The sequence below is a fragment of the Periplaneta americana genome, chromosome 12 (genome assembly GCF_040183065.1).
Source record: "Periplaneta americana isolate PAMFEO1 chromosome 12, P.americana_PAMFEO1_priV1, whole genome shotgun sequence".
In the NCBI taxonomy this organism is placed as follows: domain Eukaryota; kingdom Metazoa; phylum Arthropoda; class Insecta; order Blattodea; family Blattidae; genus Periplaneta; species Periplaneta americana.
In genome coordinates this window covers 82,834,329-82,858,581 of record NC_091128.1, presented here as the reverse complement: position 1 = coordinate 82,858,581, position 24,253 = coordinate 82,834,329, and the positions used below count along the sequence as shown (strand labels likewise).

General features: G+C 34.6%; 1 protein-coding gene across 3 annotated transcripts in view; it reads right to left on the bottom strand.

Annotated features, from left to right (window-relative positions):
* Window positions 1–9,602, bottom strand: part of PTPMT1 (protein tyrosine phosphatase, mitochondrial 1) — a 39,900-nt gene extending 30,298 nt beyond the window's left edge. Inside the window, exons 1-2 of one of the 3 annotated variants that reach the window (XM_069841632.1) lie at window positions 9,039–9,602; window positions 335–415 (exon numbers count right to left, since the gene is read on the bottom strand). In XM_069841632.1, coding sequence (XP_069697733.1) covers window positions 335–415; window positions 9,039–9,176 — 219 coding nt within the window. In that variant the 5' untranslated portion in view covers window positions 9,177–9,602. Of the gene's footprint in view, window positions 1–334; window positions 416–9,038 lie in introns of those variants that run through there. The other 2 variants (XM_069841635.1, XM_069841634.1) reach the window with 2 other exon arrangements.
* Window positions 9,603–24,253: the final 14,651 nt, after the last annotated feature.

Genomic DNA, 24,253 nt, shown 5'->3' with positions numbered 1-24,253 from the left:
TAATCATGGCCTCCTGATGCTTATATCTCAGCCTACTAAATAGTCTATCATTGTACAAATTTTTTATTACGGTAATCAAGAATATATGAAACATAAATATGAATTCTGAATTTACTGTGGTAGGCTAGGAGATGAAGACAGAGGGCATGTAGGACTGAAATCCCTACTGCCATTAATGTTGTTGTCTGTAAAGGTGAACATTAACCTCTCGCCACCCTTTGGGCCTATTTGACCTGTGATAGGGTTGACTTCACTTTTTACTATAGTTTTATAAAACAGGCTCCAGTACACTTACAGAATATGGAGTTCAAAGCCTGTATTAGAGTATACTCACCTTTTTGCCATTTGCAAAAAACCGAAGTTCATAATCTTCATTCATTGAAACAACGCCTTTAATGTTCTCCTCATTGATAAGCTGCAAGCAATGTTCAAAATGTAATAGTAATCAAACTTTCAAGCTCAAATATACATACACAAAATAAAAAGTGACTGAAAATAGACCTATGATGGATGGATCTCATGCACTTGGCCACCTATATGTGGACCCCATTGTCCCATTCCCTAAGTTTAATTTTTAAATTTGCTACGAATAATTAGTAGATCTTGCCTAAAGCACTCATTCAGGTATTGGTTTATTTTACATGCTTCCCTTCTGAAGAAAGCCATGTTGAGACATTTTGTCGTCCTTAAAAATATATTTCCTTCTGGTGGGTATGAACCTACGAATTTCTAATCCAGTTATAAGTATGGTAACCATTCGACCACAATTCGACTAAGAATAAATCTAATGTAATTAATATTTTATACTGACATGTCAATTTTCTGAATGTCAACATCTCAGACAACTGACTAATATAAATAGGGAAAGTGAAGTTTCGGAGTAAATTACAAATCCCATATGTAGCAGTTGCTCTTGTTTGCTAGACACTGGCCATTCGATACAATCCATAGGGAAAAATATGTGCAGTCCCAAAAAAGATGGACTGTGTAAATGTGGAGCAGATCAAGGCCTACTTCATAGTATATTAATTCAATTATGGTAGTGGTAATGGTGAAAACAATACTGATATTATGTTGCCTATAAATTTGGACATATTCGTGTATCTTTAAGACAGTAAAAAATAATTTAAATTTTAAATTTTGCTAAATTCTACAATACAGGTAAGCAAACTCTTCCAGCATTAATGACCATGTCATGAACCACACAGCAGAGGAGAAACAAATGAGAATCAGTAAAAATGACGAAATTTGATCACATTATTTCACAGCATGTCAGTGACACAACTCATTCTCTAACTGCTAAAAGTCATATGCCTCATTACTTAGGCCATGCTTTTCAAAATGAAATTATATCCGTTTTAGCAAGTGGTATTAAATAAAAAATTAAGGAATTTTTAAGGAAAGCAAAATATTTTTCTGTAATTCTCGACTGCAGTAAGAATTGTAAATACTAGCCCTTCTGATGTTGCAATTCGAGAATTATTTCTTAGATTTTATCCTGTTTCAGGCACTTGAGGGGAAGGTTTATGCAATTATCTCTCAAGTGAACTTTCGCCAGATTATGAGATATTCAAAATATGCGTCAACAAGGATACAATAATGGGGCAAATATGAGTGGTAAGCACAATGGCCTGCAGAACAAAAATAAGAATATCAATCTTAGAGCATTTTTTGTGCCCTGTGCATCTCATACTTGAATTTAGTTGTAGGTCTAAACGATGCTGTCAAAGTAATATTAGAAACAGTTCATTTTTTTAACATTATCCAAGAATTGTATACATTTTTCTCTGCATCCCCTTATAGATGAGAGATAATGGAAAGCAATATGACCAGGTTAACATTAAATTCTGTAAGCAATACAAGATGGGAGAGTAGAATAAAAGCAGTGCGACCTCTCAGAATGCAATTAAATGAAGTCTTGAAAAGTTTAAATGACTTAATCATTGATAACTCCAGAGACATGAAAACAAAGTACACAGCTCAGTGTTTGTTAGATCAGCTTGCATCTTTCAAGTTCATTTGCTCAATTGTTATATGAAACGATATTGTCAAAAATTGATGTCGTAAGCAAAATGTTGCAGTGCCCTCGATCCAACATAAACAAATCCCTTAAAATTTTGAGCGAGCTTTTTGAATTTCTAAGTGAAGCCAGATGTAATGAAACATTTAATACATAGGCTATATTAGTCATGCAGAAGTTTTAGCCAAAAAAGTTAATGTAATATCTGAATTTCCAGTTGTGAGGAGCAGAACTAAAGTTCGCCATTTTGATTATTAAAGTCCCAACGAAGAAATAAAGATACAAAAGAATTGTTTAGAATACAATTTTATCTAATAATTGTTGGCACTGCATTAAATTCCATTAAGGAAAGATTTGAAAATCTGAATGATTGTACTAGTACTCCCCCCACCTTCCAAAAAAACTTCATTGTATAAAATATACATTACAGTTGAGTTTATAACATGATAATAAAAAAAAAAGAAACATATGGAACATATTCAGAGAGCCAACCTGTGATGGTCCCGACAAATAGTATATTTGAATTCAGAGAAATGACACAGGATGAAATTAAAAAACTTTGTTCTGATTTAAATGTTTCCCTTCAAATTAATAAAGGGTGCAAATCTTATAAATGTTGATGGTTCTGAGCTCTTCAATGAGCTGGTAACATTTAGAACTTTGAGCAATGGCAGTGATGGCGTTTCAGAAACTGATCTATTAAAAAACTTGACGTCATCACTTCCTAATCTGTTTATAGCACTGATGGCCAGTTTTTCCAAGTAATGTTTAAGTTGGCTTAACAAATGTTAAATTAACAGCTGGTTTATTTTTAACGTTTTGTTGAGATGTTTTCCATTTTTCCAACATAATTTTGTTTAAAATAACCAACACTTAACTTCAACTGTCGTTAATACTATTCTAACTACTCAACAGCAGTTGGTAATGATTTTGCATATATAAGACAACTTCTTATTGGCTGATATTATTATTTAAATTCTATACTGTAGAGTAAGTCATGAAACATGTGTAAAATCGTAACCTGTTACAGTAGCCATGATTCATACAGTACAGAGAGTTGATAAATGAAAGTTGCATTGACTACTATTGAATAATAATAATAATAATAATAATAATAATAATAATAATAATAATAATAATAATAATAATTATTATTATTATTATTATTATTATTATTATTATTATAAGTATGGTTATATTTTATAATGCTAAATATGAATTTATGTTTAGAAAAATCTCAGCATTATGACCACCAGGTGACAATAATTACACGAATGTGTGTGTAGTCAACTGTACACAAAACCCCAAGGATAATTCCGTGTCATATAAAATTCTCTAATTCAGGTCCATGTATAAATTATATGTAATTTAGTCCTAAAGAAGCAATTGCTGCTGAAACATTTTATTATTTACTCGCTGCGTATTTTGAAGCACTATTAACATCGGTTATAGTTGAAGAGCCAGTAACATAGAATCTAGAGTTAATAGTAGCTGGTGAAATGGAACAAGTGGCCTATTTCTGTTTGTAGGATATTCAAATCTGACTTCAATTTCTTACCACATTGAGATCGCACATTTCCTCAATATTAAATGGATTTAATAGCTCAACATCGAAATAAGCGTCAGTATGATAATCAGTTGACTTATAAAGATTATCTTCCCTATATTAATATTCCAAAATATCTTTTAAATTATATATTACCAGTCTTATGGCCGGTTTCACAAAGCTTCATTAAGGTTTTAATGATTCATTAATGTATTTACTGGTTCATTAAATCATTTTTATATCTCACCAAGCATCTTTAGCCTAACGAACCAGTAAAACTATCATTAAATTTAGTGACAGAAATTTCCGTCTTTAAATTTTTAATTATTCATTAGTTGCAATATAAAATGGTGGAACGTTTCGACGCAGAATTGTTATATCTGGAACTGCTCGAAAATTAAGAGTCAAATGGAGATAATGTTAACCATTTAAAAACCGATCATTTTGAAAATGTTAACCATTTAAAAACCGATCATTTTGAAAATTTGAATGACACAAAAATTCACAAAAATACCGCATCACGAAGTTCGTGGTACCAGTACTCAAAATTTTAGAAGAAACTGACCATAGGTTAGAATATCATAAAAACGGCTGAGACAAAGCTGAAACTAGTCAACTAGGTAAAACACAACTGAGTTTTATTTTAAGACATGAAAGTGATTATTATAACTACATACCGGTACCTAAGAAATATTAGTAAATTAATACATAATGTGCATTCAAACATAACAAAACTTAATTGATATATTAACTTTCATTTATTAGAATTATATTATAGCTAGCGATGTTTGCACTGGCTTTAAAACAGAAGCGAAAGAGCTGGATTCTTGGAATTTATAATCTTTTCTTTCCGATGGAAATTTAATTTTCCTGCAGGATAATCACCCCGTGCACACTGCCATAAACGTTCAAAGACGGTTCACGGAAAAGCATGAAAAAGAGGAGGATTGACAAATATCGAGACATCCCACCTCAAAATCCAGATCAGTTCTGGGATCAAATTCTGGCTACCTGGGAAGATTTCGTTAAGGACCAGAACTATTTCCGCGATCTGGTGGACTCATTGCCCCGAAAATGCCAGGCAGTAATAGACGCCGGTGGCATGTGGACAATGTATTAGATCCACATGTGTATTTCTTTTACTTTTCTTTAATTTGTTTGTTTATGTTTGTTTTATTTCGGGAAGAAAATTGATCTCACAAGAGTTTTTTTAAATTCTCCTAGTGGAGCCAGAGTTGCGAAATAATTCGTTCCAATACACAAAATTAAAAAAAATGAAGAAAGATAACATGTATAAAAATTAGTTACGTTAATAAAAAAAAGTTATCGCCGAGAATCGAACACGGGCCCCTGGGATGGCAAGCCAACTCGCTACTGACTGCTTCATCGGAGAGCCATAACGTAAACAGTGCGACGAGGCACATATAGCTGCTCGGCTTGAAGTCTACGGAGACAGCGCACATATAAACGTATTCGTGTAAATATTTTAATGTTCAGTACTAGTTAATGTTTCATTTGGACTGATTTACTGAAGCTTGGTAAAACTGGCCCTTACTCTAAACATTCCTCAAAGAGAAACATAACATGTTATTTTCACAACTTTTGTCTGAACAGCTGTGGTGTTATCCGCCATGTTTAACTGTTTGTTAAATGAGTTAATGGCCTGAAATCCTACATTTAAAGTAAACAAACGGTTAAGAATCTGTTAAGCCAAACTGGTGTTGAACAAATGGAAAAACTGTATTTAACAAACTGTTGAAGGTTTAACAGTCGTTAAGTGTTCTAACAATACTTGGACAAACTGGCCATGAGAGTTTTTCTCACATTACCTGTGAGTGTGGCATCAGGTGAAAGGAGTTTTTCAAAACTCAAACTTATTAAAACATATTTAAGAACAACAATGGCTCAAGAAAGGTTAATGGCCGGTTTTTCCAAGTATTGTTAGAAAATTTAACGACTGTTAAACTCTAAACAGTTTGTTAATTAATAAAATTGTATGTTTTCAACACCAGTTTGGTTTAACAGATTAACAATTTGTTAATTTTAAATGTAGGATTTCGGGCAGTTAACTCGTTTAACAGTTAGTTAAATATGGCCGATGTCTCCACAGCTGTTCGAACAGAAGTTGCGAAATTAATATTTTGAGTCTTTCTGTAGGGAATGTTTAGCATAGGACTGGTAATATGACATTTAAAAAAATACTTTGGACTGTTTAAATACATCAGTGTTATTTTATTTCTTTCGTATTTCGTATCCATAATAACAATGAAAAAATATAACCTTACTTTGTAATTATTATTCAGCACGTCACTTACAACTTTCATTTGTCAACTGTTTGTCTATGGAGCGTGGCCTACTATAATAGGTTGTCATTTTATGCAAGTTTCATGACTCACTCTATAATATAGAATTTAAAGATTAATTTTAGCCAATAAAAAATTGTCTTACATGTGTAGAATCATTACCAACTGCGCTGTTGAGTAGTTAAAATAGTGCCAACAGACATTATAGTTAAGTGTTGGTTATCTTAAACAAAATTATGTTGAACAAATGGAAAATACATTAACAAAGCGTTAAAAATAATTTAACATTCATTAAGCAAAATTAAACATTACTTGGACAAACTGGTCATTAATGATTTAGAATTAACTATAGAAAATGAGTTGTATGAAAAATTAGACTTATCTAGGGTGAACAGACATTCTCTTTTGTCGGGAAATTTCCTCCTTTTTAGGACTTTGTCTGGGGTCCAGGCAGATTTAAAAAAAAATCAAGAAATGTCCTCCTTTTTGTAACTTATATGCCTAACAAGTTGAAATTATTTGATTTAACGCCTTTTTCAAGTAATTTGCCTGTAGGTGGCAGCACCATCGACAGAATATACTCTTTGCCAACGATCATAACTCTTTTTGCCCCTTCTTGTTATAGTCATTGGTCAAAGCCCTGATCACATCAGATTGCTGAGTCTTCTAGCTTTGACAGCAACAACTTTTATCAATTTCACTATGCTGCCATATAGCTACTGCATAAGAAATCACGTTATAACTCTCATTTGAATTGCATGAAGCAACTGTACTTCCATCCCTGATCACATATCTAACAGATTGATCACTCTTATGGGCTTTGAAGGCAACCACTTTTATCCATTTCACTATGCTGCCATCTAGCGACAGTAGAAGAAGTCAGGTTATAACTCCCATTTGAATTGCATGGAGCAACTGTACTTTCATCTAGCGGTCATTACTAATCGACAGTGGCAATCCTGGTGGTTGTTCTCTTCCACAAGTTACCGTTTTTAACACTGGGATGGCCAATCTGTTATATATTACGTTATCTGGGCTCAGAGGTAGCTAGTAAATAGAGAGATTGAGGTGCGAATGTAAATCTAAATAGACATTTTCTGTCCTCTTTAATAATTATAGTTCCCTTGACTTTCATATGTAGCCAACTGTAAAATCATTATTATTAAATTTTTTCATAATTATTTTGTAATAAAATAGATATTAACATACTTTTGAGTATGTTATAAGTCTAAATCTATACTGTAAATATGTTGTAATAAAATAGATACTGACTTACCATAATTTAAAGTATAATATAGGCCTAAGCCTAAATTTAAGTACATATTTTCTGTTCTCTTTTTTCAAACACTGTCCTCTTTTTTGAAGCTTTGTGTCCTCTCTTTTATTGATGTGAATCTGGTCACCCTAGACTTATCAGATGTTATTGGTGAACTGGCAAATAAAAAAGCAAGAAGTGTGCTGTTCTAATGTATTGATAAACAGTTGCTTCTGTTTGATACTTTTTTTTTTTCATTTTCTATGTTTATAAACGTCACATAAATACTGTATGTAAAATTTTTTATGGATTTTTCTGTAAATTATATGGTTTTCACAAAAAATATAGTACTAATAGGCTTTCATGGGTTGGGTTAAGCTGTGAATGTATTCGCAATATGTATTATTTAGGGCGGCCAATTATATCTAACACACAGGCGTCTAATAACCCAGAATTGGCCCTGCGTACAAATATGGTACATTTCAAATATTTATTTTAGGCTGGCATTTCGCTTGATGCAACAAGAAAATTCAATTTGGGCGAGCTTCTGTACAGGGGGAGCGGTATTTCTCTAAGGTTAGAGCCCAGTTTCGGTGTGTGTGTGTATTAATAAAAAAAAATGTCACAAATATGCGTCCTATTCTCAATATTTTCTAGCTCCTAATTTTCGACTACACACACCTAAACTTGCCTCTAACCTTATAGAAATGCCGCTGCCCCTGTATGGAAGCGCGCCCTTCAATTCTATTGTCATTTTATTATTTGCCGAGTTTAAAAGTGTATAAACTTTATATAAAATTTGTACTATCTCTATTGGATGGCTATGTTAACATTTTCATCCTGTTGTAGGCATACTCCATCTGCTGGTCTCGCCAAAGTTGCTGATATTCAACTAGGCCTATCGATAAAACCTGCAATATTTGTGGTGGCTGGACAAACAGCAATTTTATGAATTTCTGTAAAATTAAATACAGTATCTTACTAAGTATTTGGGATTAGCCTATAGTAGTAAGTGTACAGAAATAATTCCTATGAAGACCAGTCCCACTCCATCTACCGAACAAAATCTGTTGGGGACAGCAAATGGTCATATGCAGATATATGTAAGTCCATACACGCTTTCCTATGCAGACTGATGCCAGTCCACACTTTACTGCTTAGCTTTCTCAAAACGGGCACTCCATATTAGAGTCATTAAGGTGACGGAACATTACTACCTGGCACTGGTCTACATAGGAACTCTCTGTACCTTCTATGTAACTCTGGAAAAGCAAGTGCAAAGTAAATTAATAGCTAAAATGTTGAGCCATGGTGAAACTAGCGCTGAAGTAGTTCCGATCATTTCAGAAGTCAAAATCGTTGATTTTTTTTTTTTTTTTTTTTTTTTGGAGATGCAGTTAATCTATATGCAAAGCATAACAAAAGCCACTCAAGGTACAGCATCCAACGCCACTGAACGAATATTGCACACTTTTATCACTCCCAATTTGGCGCTATAAACCTCCACCCAAAAACCTAAACTAACCACTCCTAAAGTGTCACGAATTTGTATATGCAAGGTGTATAAGCGGAGTACGAATTTAGCCAATACCGGTAGGATGTTTTGTCTTCATGACTGTTTTATTTTAAATAGGCTCGTATATAGATCACGTAACATAACCTAATTCTTAGACACGGAAGCCTACTTTATTAAATAGCCTAATTATTTACTTGGTCCCTTTATGTTGTTATAACAAATGAGATTAGAGATGCGATCAACAGGAGTATGTAAAATCATCACGAATTTTCATACATCCAGCACTAGGTCAAATTGTATCTAATACTTTGATGGCTCAAGAACCTCTGTGGTAGGCTATCTATGAAGAGTACAGCATAATATAAGGGGAAAGGCAGTATACTTCACAGATCACTCACCTGATTGGTCATTCCACGAAATGGAAGAGCTCCCAATATCACTTTGTCGTCAATTCTATCATACCAATTTCGACTTGTGACTTTTTCCATAACAACATTATATAACAAAGTCGGAAAAAATGATACACGAGCTAACATTCTTTTATCGTCAACTACCGTCTATTGTGGCACAATAGAAGTTAATAGTCGATTCACGTATGCACAACCGTAGGCTTACAGCTGAAGTCATGAAAGAAATGTAGGTAGTGAACTTCATCAGTAATATCTTGCTCGAAAATACGAACATCCCTACTTACAATCGCAGTAGGAAGAACACTCCTACTCCTACGCCTCTGCGGTCTGCGGCATATAAACAGAACTCCAATTGACCAATAAACAAGGGCTCATAAATGTTTATGATTTTCCCACTTCCCTGTGTTACGCAAATTTCTCTTTAGAAAGCATTATTAAAATGAAGTCACGGATAGTAACAGCCAATGGGATATTTCCTTTCCCTTCTTTCCGTCCTACTTGTGATTTCCTTTCGAAGGTAGAATATAGAACAGTCGAACAGGTGTTTACGACGCGAAACGTCAAGAGTATAACTCCGCCCACATCATTCGGCCAAGCATACTGAAACTCCGTTATTAAATTTGATACAGTACCGTTATATCATCAGTGACAATTTTCATAATTTCGTGTTAGCTTTGATACAATCGCTAAAAAAATTATATCTTAATATCACTTACATTGACAATGACATTATTGTAGAATTCACATTTCCTGTGACCACTACCATTACTATGGCCAATCACACGAAGTTTTGACATTCCAGTCACTATTCCCATTGGTCAATTATGTAAATGGCGCGATTATGAACACGGTATGAACGGATATTAAATATTGGACATTTTGTCCTTTTTTTAGTTGGTTATTTTACGAAGCTTTATCAACATCTTAGGTTATTTAGCGTCTGAATGATATGAAGGTGATAATGCCGGCGAAATGAGTCCGGGGTCCAGCACCGAAAATTACCCAACATTTGCTCATATTGGGCTGAGGGAAAACCCCGGAAAAAACTCAACCAGGTATAGTCCCTTCGCTCTAATTTCCAGCAGCCAATCACGTTGCAGGTCGGCTACATTTAAACGTGTGCGTCTTGTGATTCGCTTATGAAGACGTTACGCATTTCCTAAGGCCGCCATTTTGGCTCTTTCGTTGTCGTTCGCAGAAAGCATACGAGTACGTTATTTGCCGCTCAATTATTTGCTCAATTACAGTGTGTTTGATTTATTATCATAGGAGCTATGATATGATAATGTTTAACGGTGTGGCAAATAGATCCCTCGTCTGGTAGCTCGGGAACGAAAGAACAAAAATAGCGAACGATACTATCTACCTAGACTTTATAGAGCCTTGACTTCCTAAGACGTAAGCAAAGAGGAGGAGTCACGCGGGAATAACAGCGCCACGACCAGGAATCGAACCCGGGCCACCTGGTTTTGCAGCCAGACACGCTACCCGTTACTCAACAGGTGTGGACTTTTGTCCTCTTTTAGATCTATTTGTTACATATTTTATTATTGTTCACCGTCATTTGTTGTATTTATCATTCATTAGACTGGTTTTCGAAATCAAAAGGTATCTTGGATCCGGTTACTACAACCTAAAATAATTGAGCCCAACAGGAAACCCCAACACGTATATTGGAGGAAAAAGTTGATGAAATGGAAAGTAATTTACAGATTCTTTTCATCACAGTACCTGCCCTCATTCGACAGCGGGGTTTATGTTCATCATTTGACCTCATATATGTCCTCCTGTGAGAATAATGCCTAAATTTATTTGTTTATCCATAATGGGTTCAGGGCCGAAGTGGATTTCCCTCTCTCGCCAATATTTTAATGAATGTTGAACACAGTAGCCTACTAAGACAACATGCTAGGGAAAGATGAAGTTTTAAAAATAAATGCAGGCATATTTTACTGAAATATTTAAAATATATTTAAGAAAAGTTAATATGCAGATACATTGGTGGACAAAAAATTTGGGACACTTGAATTTTACTTTGTAAATGTATTTAATAGGTCACCAATATGTTTTAAATAGTGATTAATACGATTACAATCTTAGTATACAAAAAAAGAAAATTAACATGACTTCAGAACACCAACAATAATGCCCATTGTTGTCACACACTGCATAAGCAAAATTTTTTATAGATTGTGATGTTATTGTTGGTAATTGCTGGTGGTATGAAGTCTCAATCATTTTCGTTTTCAGTGTATGTTAAGTTTATAATTGTATAATTAAATTAATCACCATTTAAAACATATTGGTGACATATTAAATACAAAGTAAAATTCAAGTGTCCCAAATTTTTTGTCCAGTGTATAACTAAGTCTGTATACTGTAGCATAATGAATTGTTGTGCAGTAATATCCTAACTGAAACATCACATTCATTTTATAGAAGCTCTTAAGAAGCAGGCTACTTTAGCCATTACCTAATTCTTATGTTTGAGATTTCGAAGCAGCTGGCACCTTAAATCAATCGTCTCATTTAAGCAGATACAAGTTGTTCTATGATCTCACTAAAGTGGATCTTTGAAGCCAGTTCACAGACAATAGATAGCACTGTTAAGATTGTTGAATTTTTCTTGACCTAAACATGTTCGCAAGTGATTCTTTATCAACTTAAGTTTGCTGAAACCATGTTCACCAGATACTACACTAACAGGTAGTGTGATGAAAAGTCTTAAATTTGTTAAAAATATAATTAGTACCCATATTTCAAATAAGTTATATGTGACTTAACAAAATTCTTCTTTCATGTAAAGAAAGTTTTGTGAATATTCTGTCTCTTCCTCTCCCTTTTCAAGTAGCTATCTAAAAATCGGGATGGGTCTCCTTGGTGCTCAGGTCATCCCACTCGAGTGGTGTCTGCCCCCCCCCCCCAATGGGCGGCCCTGATGGGTTCAGTGCAGGGCTGGCTTTAAGCCGATTTATCTCAATCAGGCCCCACTCCTAAGGGGGCCCTGCACTAGGATAATCCACTTCAATCATATCAAATACACAAAATAAAATATCATTGCAATGTACATCTAACACCTTAATATGTCCATCGATGTGCCCGGGTTCAAATCCTGGTTGGATGTTTATTCAGGGTTTTCCCTCAACCAACTGAAGCAGAATTGCTGGGTGACTTCCGGCATTGGATCTCGGACTCATTTTGCCATCATTAATTCACATATCATCATCCATACAATAGCCCAGGTTAAGTTCACGGTGCAGAGTGCTGTACTTGTACAAGAGTGCGACTGTTTGGCTACCCAATAATTCACACAATAGGAATGGTAAGCACAATAAGCCTCAGGCAGCGGTGTAAACCTTAGGGTCCTTCCTCCACACAAGGTATGTATGTGTATATGTGTGTGTGTGTGTGTGTGTGTGTGTGTGTGTGTGTGTGTATATATATATATATATATATATGTAAACACCATAATATTGTAGTTTACGGAGAACAGAAATGATTTTGAATTTCAGTACGTATGTACCGTACATGAATTATGTCACCAGGAAGTAGGGTGTGCACGACTATTTCAGCACTAGCTTGATCAGTCTTACACCCCTTATCCCAAGACTAGTGAACACCAACTAGGTGGCATTAATTTAGCCCATGGAGAGATGAAGCGGTGCATGGAGAGTAGACAGCTATGTTAAATCTTTGCACAGTCAACAAAACATACGATTTTCTAGTTATATGAACTACCATATCTAAAGATAGGCCTACTAAACATATTATTTCTTTGTTTACTTGTACACTTATTTGCCATGAAATTGCATAGCCTACATTTTCAAAACGCTGATCTTCATTCATTTCTTCGTTTAATAAAGACACGAGTCTGTAATAAACTATGTTTCCAGTATACTCGTAGATTCTACAGACCTTGTCTGTGAACATGGTACCCCCAAGTAATATTTTGAATTGGGTCCTGCAACTCCTAAGGCCGGTGCTGGTTCAGTGGTGAGCTATGCCAGTGGTTCCCAACCTTTTTTGACTGACGACACACTTTACTGAACGCCCACTATATCGCGACGCACATTTCTTTTTTTAATAATAATAATAATAATAATAATAATAATAATAATAATAATAATAATAATAAAACAACCAGTACTTTTCTTCTGGAGAAAAAGGTTAGGGAGATTATTACTGTTCACTGCATGGGAATTTTGTCATTTTTAAGCTCCTTTTCGTCCAGCTAAGACTTTCAAGCTCTTAGCGGGATTCAAAGAAAAATTATATTAAAACATGATTATTCACACATACAGTATTTCTGTTTCATGATAAAAATGCAAGAAATAGGTGCCTGAACGCCGTTCAAGCGCGTTTCGCCGGAAAAAAAGCACTGATAACAACTTCTTTGTATTGTCGGACTTCCAGTGTTGTAGATAAGTCGATGTTAACACGCAATCGAAAATTTTAGAAAACAAGAAGCAACCTATCTATGCTGGATGTCCGATAAAAGATTTCTATTATCGTTTTTGAAAACTTTACCTATTTAAATTAATGTCAAGCCCTTATGGTTGACAGACCAATACGTAAATCATCTTTAAGATGCAGCAGTCTGTTCCTTTGTGTAGATTTTACTATTTTCATAGAAAATGCTGATTCACACAATTATGACGTTGAAAACGGCAGTTACAAATATTCTTTTTTGCTTATTCGGCACCATCGACTGATTTGACAAAACATTTTCGCATATAAGACACTCGGGATTTTGTTTATATTCATCGCCACGCCACGTAAAACCATATTGCAAGTATTCATCACTATATTTATGAAATGCAGTAGGCACGTTTTTGTGAACCTTGAAGGGAATTTTCGCTCACATTATTTGAATTAGCATTGCTGTCATCTAACCCAGAATTTAATTCAGATTGTCTTTTTCGAATTAAAAATGTGTCAATGATAAAATCTAAATAAAACACTTTTGATAAAATAGTCGCACTACCACCTGCTCACATGTATATACTCTAACTGACCAATATGTTCTGACGATTCTAAACTCTGTTAAGTACTAAGTTGGAAGAGTAAACGAATTACTAAGCTTTGTTGCAGTGTTCAGTTTCATTTGAATTATAGCCAGGCAGAAAAATTAAACTCAGCATTGTTGCAGGTGTTTACGTTTCATGGGTAAAGTCTGTCTCAAAATAAAATGTACCATATCAAAGACTTTGTTGTAAATAAAAAAAAAAATGCGTCGTAAAGAGACTTTCTGGATGGCATAAATTTTATTTTTCAATTTAAAAATTTCGCGACACACTTCATAGGGCTGTGCAACATACCAGTGTGTTGCAATACACCGGTTTGGAACTCCTGAGCTATGCTATGATAATTGTGAAAAGAGAAGGCAAACTCTAGCACTAAGCTCCTTTGAGAGAAATTAGCCCTCTCTATGCATCATTTTTTTTATTTCAGTAGGTTATTTTACGACGCTTTATCAACATCTTAGATTATTTAGCGTCTGAATGAGATGAAGGTGATAATGCTGGTGAAATGAGTCCGAGGTCCAACACCAAAAGTTACCCACCATATGCTCATATTGGGTTGAGGGAAAACCCCGGAAAAAACCTCAACCAGGTAACTTGCCCCAACCGGGAATCGAACCCGGGTCACCTGGTTTCGCTGCTAGATGCGCTAACCGTTACTCCACAGGTGTGGACTCTATGCATCATGAACTGGCGATTGGGGAATGATATGAAATGGAGATCAGATGGAATGGTATTGATGCGGAACATGGCGAAAAAAAGGAGAACCCCAAGATAGACTACAACTGTAGCCTTATCTGCCACAAGTTGAGGTACCGGTACTTCATTAATGTATTCTGAAAATTTATTAAACATAAAAAGCCAGTCCTGTATGCAACCTTAACAGTACTGTCACAGTACTGAAAACACTATTCATTTATTTAAATTGAATTTTATGAAAGACATATCTCATAAGGTCATAAGACATATACATACAGTCCTCATTTAATGATTACTTTTGTAATCCTATTTGCTCTCCTTATGGAACTAAAAGTAGTTCCCAGCCAACTTGTTGGTCTTTTCATTGAAGTTATTTATATCTAGGCAAAAACATATACAGTGCCTTCTTTGTCACACAGTTAAATGATTAAATATAAAGTCGAAGTGTAAACAAAGAAATTTAATTTTACGAGAAAAGTAATAATCCATTTTTACCATTCTAATACTGCGAAGAAGGATTCACAATTTGCCAGTAGTGGGTATTCAAATGAAGAAGGTGAAGTACATTTCACTTGTTATTATCGCCACGGCCTCATACTTAACATGCCGGCAGCATACAATAACGTGCAGTGTGCTTTTAAAACATAATTTTGGCGACCGATTGTTGCTCTGTAGGTTTCACTCTAAGCGTCATGTCACGTCTACTTCCCCGATCAGAATAAGCACTAGTTTATTATATTGTTAAATGGCTATTATTATTATTATTATTATTATTATTATTATTATTATTATTATTGTTTCATATACGAGTATATTGACATTCTTAACTCTTATTAATAACTCTTTAATAATTTTAATCGCATACCTTAATGTTCGTCCTCAGCACAAGACATTGCAACCTCGGTTTTAGTCCACGTGGATTAGACTAGTAGGTGTCATTTTATAATGGAAGCAGCTTATTGGTTGCAACATTGAAATTGAGGCGAGTGATTGGAGTGGCAACACAAGAAATTGAAAACAATAATACAATTAAATTTCAAAGACCTGCCTAATGTTACGCACGAGGCCGCTCAAAAAACCTGCCGAATGTTAAGCATGAGACCGCAGCAATTATATTTTGTGAGTCATTTGATTTAAATTTCATACATTAAATTATTCCATTTTAATAACTATAGCACTATAAATTAGTAGATCTGACGTACAGTATTACCAGTCTGTTTAAATGTTCCCGCTGTTGTATAACTTCTACACCTCAGTTCCTTGAGTGGTAGTGATTCTCAAATTTAAAACATTATTTTACTCTTCTATGTTAGGGTGGTTGCTATGACAACGAATGAGACATTTCCCCCCCCCCCCTCACTTCCATATTCTTTCAAGAAACGAATGTTGTTGTGACGAACACATATTTGGTCTTCAGTCCAGCCAATGCCCTTATTTTACTCTTCTATGTTAGGATGGTTGCTATGACAACAAATGAGACATCCCCCCCCCCCCTCCTCACTTCCATATTCTTTCAAGAAACGAATGTTGTTGTGACGAACACGTATTTAGTCTTCAGTCCAGCCGATCCCCTTCCTAAAATGAATGACACGGAGATTTATGAGTACTTGTCTGTCCAGCAACATGGCCCATCCTAAAGAAAATTCTTCCCTAAAGATTCTGCTTTGTCAAGTCTTCTTCGTATATAGGCCCTATTATGTTTTATGATTTTAATTTTTGTGCTGACATCTTCACTTCTTTCATTTTTAATTTTATTCTGGCTACAATTTTGCTGTACCTCATAGAAGAATTCCACTAAAAATTAAAACCTTGGAAGCAAATGGAAAGAAAGTTTGAATTCTGAACACAGCCTTGTTAGTGAAAGCTGCGAATGAATTTTTGCTTTCCCGCAGTCCGTTTTTCTTGTTTTGTGTCGGTATGCTGGGCTCTCGATTCTTGTTATTCTGTTGTGATAGTTTCTAGAATATAGTTTATTATACTTATTACTTCAAGACTTTAAGTATGTTTCAGTTTTTAATGAATTTCTAGTAAGTGCCTTAGGACCTACTATACAAGTTTTAATATTGTTAAGTTGCAGTGTGAAAATGAATCTGTTCAATGACACAGTGTGTACATTAATTCAAACCCTGTTTAATCGTTGGTGCAAGGAGGATAAGAGAGATCTGTTATTTCTAGACAGACCTCAACCAATTTTAGACATAAACTGTAAAAAGTTAAACTCACAAGCTGGTAAATCATACAAACTTAATTTTAAAACTTCATGGTACAGCAAGCATTAGTGGTTGTGTGGGAGCCATTACATTGAAAAAACTATTTTGTTGGCCATTCCTTCTACTTGGAGTTAAAAGCATGTATGGAATGAAACCGGATTTAGTGATTTTCTAAATGTTAGTCGTGCTCTACACAAACATGAAGATTTGGTGGAACATTTAAAGTGCGTGCTGCAGTTCAAGCATTTACAGAAGAATATGTACACTATTGGGAAGCTTTTAATAGAAAAAGAAGCATCTTCTGCGGACCCCTGGAGAAAGAATTAAGGAAGAGACTAGTGAAGTGCTTTGTGTGGAGTGCAGCAATGCATGTGGCAGAAACATGGACATTACGATGAAGTGAAGAGAAGTGATTAGAAGCATTGAAATGTGGATATGGAGAAGGATGGAGTGTATAAAATGGACAGACAGAATAAGAAATGAAGTGTTGGAAAGAGTGGGTGGATCAGGAAGAGGAAAAGGAATTGGTTGGGTCACTGGTTGAGAAGAAACTGCCTTCTGAAGGATGCACTGGAAGAAGTGGTAAACGAGAGAAGAGTTCAGGGCAGAAGATATAAAATGACAGATGATATTAATATATATGGATCATATGCATAGACTAAGAGGCAGGCAGAAAATAGGAGACTGGAAAATGTTGGATTTGCAGTGAAAGACCTGCCCTTGGGCAGAACACTATGAATGAATATTTCGATTGTACGAGTACTCAGGATGGTGCATTTTGTAAACTATGCGAAATGCATTTAAAAATGACATCGAAGCTCCTAAAAAACAGGTGAGGGTATTCATACCCGTGCTCTTTAAAAACTTTAGAAAAGCTATTAGAAACTGGAATTTGTTTAATTTGATTGGTGAGTAATTACTTCTTTTAGGCGGCTTATGTAAAAAGAATACTTAAAGGGGCACTGAACAATAAAGTTATTTTTTCATACGTTGTAGACAACAGGGAGCTGATGACAACACTGAAAACTGCAACTCAAAATATCAAATGGTTCTCAATATACGAATGAAGGAATTTTGTCCAGAACTGTCACACTGCAATAGCTGTGGCTTGCATTGTGTAAGCTCGCAGCTGCTTTAACGTTTTGTTATGAAGAGAAGAAAGGTATTTTTCGTGATTTGGACATGAATTATAGTGAATGTAACGTGATTAATTGAAGCAAGAATGGACTCACTGTGATGCGGCAGTGTGATGTCACACGCATCACTAGCATCCATGTTTAGATGTTACTTGGAAACCATTAGTCGTAGAAAGATTTAGTTTGCGCCATTGTGTATAGAATTAAACGCATGTTTAGAATGTATCATTCCAGGATGTGATTTTTAGTTTTTAACATTGGCTTCATAGGACAATTTTACACATAAGAATAGTTAATATTCACCATGTTTTACATAACAATATTAACATTTTTAAGTTAATACCCATATTAGCATTTAATAGTGCCTATTTAAAACAAGTATAAACTAATGAAAGCTCTATTTCTTTAACTGACCCCATTTTTTCTATGTTCCCTTTTACATAGACTGCATCTGTTGTTACATAAAATCTGAATTATTGTTTTTTTTTTTTTTTGTTCCATCCCTCCCTCCCTGGGGAAAAGGTGTCTGAATTCTACACTGAGCAAAAATACTTTTAAACTTAATTTTGACAAGTCACTGAATAATTACTACTCACAATGACCATGATGAATATGTATCTTGTTTACTACTGCAAAAAAATATAGTCTTAAAAATTAGGTTAAGTCGTGCTTGCAAAAGTGTAAAAATGTCTTAAATTTAACTAATACTGCATTAAATCTACAATGTGTCCAGGGTTGCCAGATGTCCTGGATTTCCCAGAGTTGTTCTGGATTTTAATAGCATATCCTGTGTCCTGGATTGAGTTATATTTGTCCCACAATGTCAAAAAGATTGGAAAAAATATATTTCTTTACTCATTTCTGTAAAATTATTTTTAAAATAATTAATTATTCATTTTTTAAGACCTTGTCCAATCTATTTTCAACGTCGATGTCAACACCATCTGGTGCCTCCTATTGGGTTGTATTGCAATAGAAATGATAATACTATAGTATGTATTTGGTATTATACAGCATCTTTATTCTTTACTCTCTTTGGAAGTTGATTTATTATTGATAGGATTTAAACACTGTATCATGCATTTTTTCCTGCATAGATTAGTCTGTAATTTGACATTATTTTTCAGACTTCATAAATAATTCAAAGAAAATTACATAGGCCCGGTTGCAGAAACACCGATCAAAATATGATTGGCAATCAAGGAGGGTTTGATTGGCCATCAGTTCTATTTCTGTTGCAGAAAGAACAATCAGTGTTTGATCGGAAATCAGTCTTCCATCAGATTTGATCAACAGATTTTTGCTGGTTAAGTCATTGATCATCGATCAAGCAGGCTATTTATGTTGTTTTGTTTATAATGCAGTATTATATAGTAAATAGTTATAGCGTAACAATATTGTTTTCGACATAATGGATTCTTCTGATGAAGAAATTTTAAATGAAAAAAATATTATTAAGAAGAAGGCGTTTCCGTGATAGACATGAATTGTTTTTATGTGTAATGACAGAGAATTTGAGCAAAGATTTAGGTTAAGTAAGGATTCCTGTGTTTTGTTACTTTCAAAAATTGAAACAATTATATGCAGACAGATAAATCGAAACCTTCCACTTTCTCCTATGAACCAAGTTCTAATAATGCTGAGATTTTATGCTGTTGGAATTTTTCAGGCGGTCTTGGGTTATCTTGTTAGGGTCCACAAATCAACTATTTGCCGAGTAGTTAGGAATGTTACGTATGAAATTGCTTTGTTATGGCAGGGTCTCATAAATCCCCAAACTTCAAACAGGGAACGATTTGAAATCCAGAGAGAATTTTCAGCCATGTCAGGATTTCCAAGAGTAGCCTAATATTGATTGTATAGACTGCTCACATCCCCATCCAATCACCTGGTTGAAATGATGCCGAACTTTATCGAAATAGAAAAGGTTTCTTTTCTGTGAATATACAGGCAATATGTAGACTACACCATCATTGAAATTCTGGAATGTTGTAGCCCAATGGCAGAGTTCTACACATGACAACACATTATTTTTAATGAGTAGGTTACGAGCTCCATTTGTAAACAGAGAGATGGGAAATGGAATTATTTTGGGTTATGGAGGCTATGCATATTCCAATTTCTTGTCGATTCCCCTAGCAAATCCCACAACAGAAGCCCCCTCACTTTTTTTTTCTCCTTCATTTTCTTTCACTATATTGTAGTCTATATACAAATAGAATCCGCCTGTTTCCTTTCTACAAAAAGCAACAAAACAGCAAAACATTCACTTGTTTTCCTAGTCACCGCCCACTTGATGCATTCGTTTCGCGACTTTTAAAGAGCATCAAATTGGCTGTGGTTGCTAAATAGCGCTGTTGTCAAATGTATTTCTTTCTTAAATCAGCAATTAGTAAATTGAGACAAGTTGATTGGAGATTCACGTTTGTGCAACGCAATGAACAATCAAATAAATCAGACATCAACTGATTGGCGATCAGGGACTGATTTGATTTGCGTTTCTGCAACCGGGCCATAATCTGGCAAAAATGTAACAAAATTGAAAGTTTAGATCCTATATAATTAGATGAAATACATAAAATGAATAAAATCAGTTGCATTACAAATCAAATTCAAATGCGTAGTCACATTAAGGTATGCAGTATCATCACCTGTCCTGTATTCCTGATAAGAGGATCTGGCAACTCTGACTGTGTCCATAAAGTCATGGTGCAGTTTCAGATACCTATAATGGCTAAACGAAACAAAACCAAATGATAATATTTACACTGCATTAAAGAGCATCACAAAGAGTTTTGGAAACATAAAGACATGTGATGCATCCACATGTAATCACGTGACGTGACAGTGAAGGGAATCGCATCACAACTCACCAGTCAGTCAAGATGTGGACTGTGCAGAGAAAAGTACAATGTGGCTTATGAAATTTGAATCTGTGACGCTTGTTCATCGTGAAAATCGTTGCGTGTACAATGATGAGCCACCAAATAAAAATAACATTTACCAGGGGTATCAGTGGATTAAAGAAACTGCTAGACCATTGGACGCAAAACGTTTTCAATTGCATGAAATGACACAAATTCAAGATCACTGTGTAGGTGTTATCGTTCAAAAAGATGGTGTTCCTCCACACTACGCCAACATTTTTCGCGAGTTTCTGGATACAACAGTTCCATAGCGGTGGATAAGAAAGGGTGGATGGAAGACATGGCCACCACGATCGCCGGACCTAATGCCTTTAGACTTTTACTTATGGGCTACGTCAAGTAACGTGTGTACAATTTTCATATCAACGACATTGATCATTTGAAAGAGAGAATCAGAAGCTGTTCAATCTGTTGCAACTGATGTTCTTAGTATGTGTGAAATGAATTAGAATATCAATTAGTTGTACCTAGGGCTGCCCTAGTAGATCAACAAAAGGAAAGCCACATCAAACTACACTGAACATGTAAGAAAACTTTAGACGTTGTTCTCTTATTTAACATGTATTTGAAATATGTAACCTTTAGGAGCATGCTATTAAAGAAACTGCACCTGACTTCACGGATACAGTGCAATATATCACACAACTTGATGGGTGTGAGATATTTTATTCCCTCTCTATTGTGAAACAATTCGAACCGCAATTCGAAATCGGACTGTATAAAGGAAATGAGACAAACTAAATAATTTTTAAACACCATATTCGGAATTTATTCATAAAAATGTTATTATTTTTCTTAAGGTCAAAATCGTGTTCCTTATTATTGTACCACTTTTCAGAGTCTGCTTATTTGTTGTAACATCATAAAAGATGCATATTAATTTTTATTTGCAGATAATTAATAAGATGAATATACTGAAATAGATTAAGCTTTAAAGAATTGTAAATTCAGATGTGACCTGAACTTGCCATGTAAAGTATGAGTTCATGTTACTGGAAGATAAAATAAAAGTTACAGAATACTTCATGAAATAAACATAGTTCCAAATTAAAATATGACCTCTATATGCATGTAAAAATTCTTATCTGATTTGCTCTGAGTTCATGAACTTTCAACTGTGAATGATTTTAAGTCTAACACAAAAGCACTATCAACTCCTAACTCCGAATTTGGAATACAAAAGTGTAGTGCCCGAAGGTCAGAAGTGACATACATAATTCATAGAAATAATCATTATGGCAAACAGCCATTCTTGAAACATAATTCTACAGGGTTTGTGAATTTATTACGTGACTACATATCACTTGATTATTTATGACTACACAAATATATTTGCACATACATAGTGGATCAGAGCTCTCAAATCACGTGCTGGAAATGTCGCCCTCCCTCTTGCAAGCATAAGTTCACACGCACATGTTCTCCAACACACTTTTAACATTGCAGGAGTGATTGGAATCCTATAGATTCAAAATCCTCTATATCCATTTTCACAAATTAAAGGATTTTGACAGTAACTGATGGCAAATAGAGGGAATTTTCAAACTAACAGTGGCTTTTAACAAACCTTTTGCTTTAAATTTAGTGGTTTTTTGAATTTAAACTATATAAATCATTAGAATTCATTCCTAGCAAGCAGTATGTGGGCATAACTCAGTTCTGAACAAAATGATCTTTAGGGGTTTTGAATCTAGAGGATTCATTTATTTGTGTCTACTGTCTGCGTAATTGTCTGGTTCAGATCGTGCAACATAGGAGACTTATCTTTATGAGCAGAGGTGTGAAATTATAGTATTGTTTATAGCAATATTATTTGAATAAATATTGTTTATTAGTTAAAACCTGTTTTGCGAAATTGAGAAATGAAAATATGATATACAGTAAAACTTAGTTTATACGTTTTTGGGTCTGAAAAACAAGCCTGAGAAAAACATATAACTGAAATGACATTTAATAACATCTGAAATAGCATTCAAAGACTATACAGGGAGAATGAGTTGTCAATTTAGTAAAATTTTCACACAAGAAATTTATAACTTCACAGTTAAGCCACCTTTGAGGCTATAACACAGCAGGCCTACTCAAATTTATAACACATGTTCTTGAAGAATGTAAAATTATTTGTAGAAAATAATAGAGCCAAAGCTGGTTAATATATTACATTTAAAACTCCAATCCAGAAAATTTTACGACAATGAATTACCTTGTTCTTTTCATGTGATCTTCGTTTAATAAAATGTGATAATTAAAAAAAAAAGAGAGAAAAAGAAAAAAAGAGTAAGTTATTTTGGACTGCTAGCTGTGAAATTTGGACTTTCATTGAGAGAGGAACAGAGATTAAGGGTACTTGTGAATAAAGTGCTTAGGATAATATTTGGGGCTAAGAGGAATGAAGTTACAGGAGAATGGAGAAAGTTACACAATGCAGAACTGCATGCATTGTATTCTTTACCTGACATAATTAGGAACATTAAATCCAGACGTTTGAGATGGGTAGGGCATGTAGCATGTATGGGTGAATCCAGAAATACATATAGTGTATTAGTTGGAAGACCTAAATGAAAAAGACCTTTGGGGGTGGCCGAAACATAGAAGGAAAGATAATATTAAAATTGATTTGAGGGAGGTGGGATATGATGGTAGAGACTGGATTAATCTTCCTAAGGAGAGGGACCAATGGTGGACTTACATGAGGATGGCAATTAACCTCCAGGTTCTTCAAAAGCTATTTGTAAGTAAGTAAGTAAGCTTCTAAGGAAAAAATTAATCCCCCTAATTGTAATAATTCATCCATAATTTGTGTGTTACAAAATGTTTTACTGTTTCTAAAGTAGTAACAGCATCATCAAAGGACACAACATTGTTGGAGGCAAGCATGGGCACCTTCGAATTTCCACGAATTTCAAAGTGTGTCGTATCTTAACAATGAACATGTGGTGTATTTTCAAGTTTTTACATTTTCACAGTAAACTTAATTTCGAGCAAAATCTATTTAGAACTTGTAAATAACGTTTCGTATCTCCTGGAGTTTAAAATACGATTGAATAAGTATAAAAATGTATAAGCAAAATAAATTAACGTGAAGAGTACAGATATTTTGCTGATACTTCCGAGAAAAAAAAAAAAAACAGGTGTGAAAAATATGTAAGTGTGACACATATAAAATACGTTTTACTGTACAAATGGTAATGGAGATACCTGAGCAGTGTT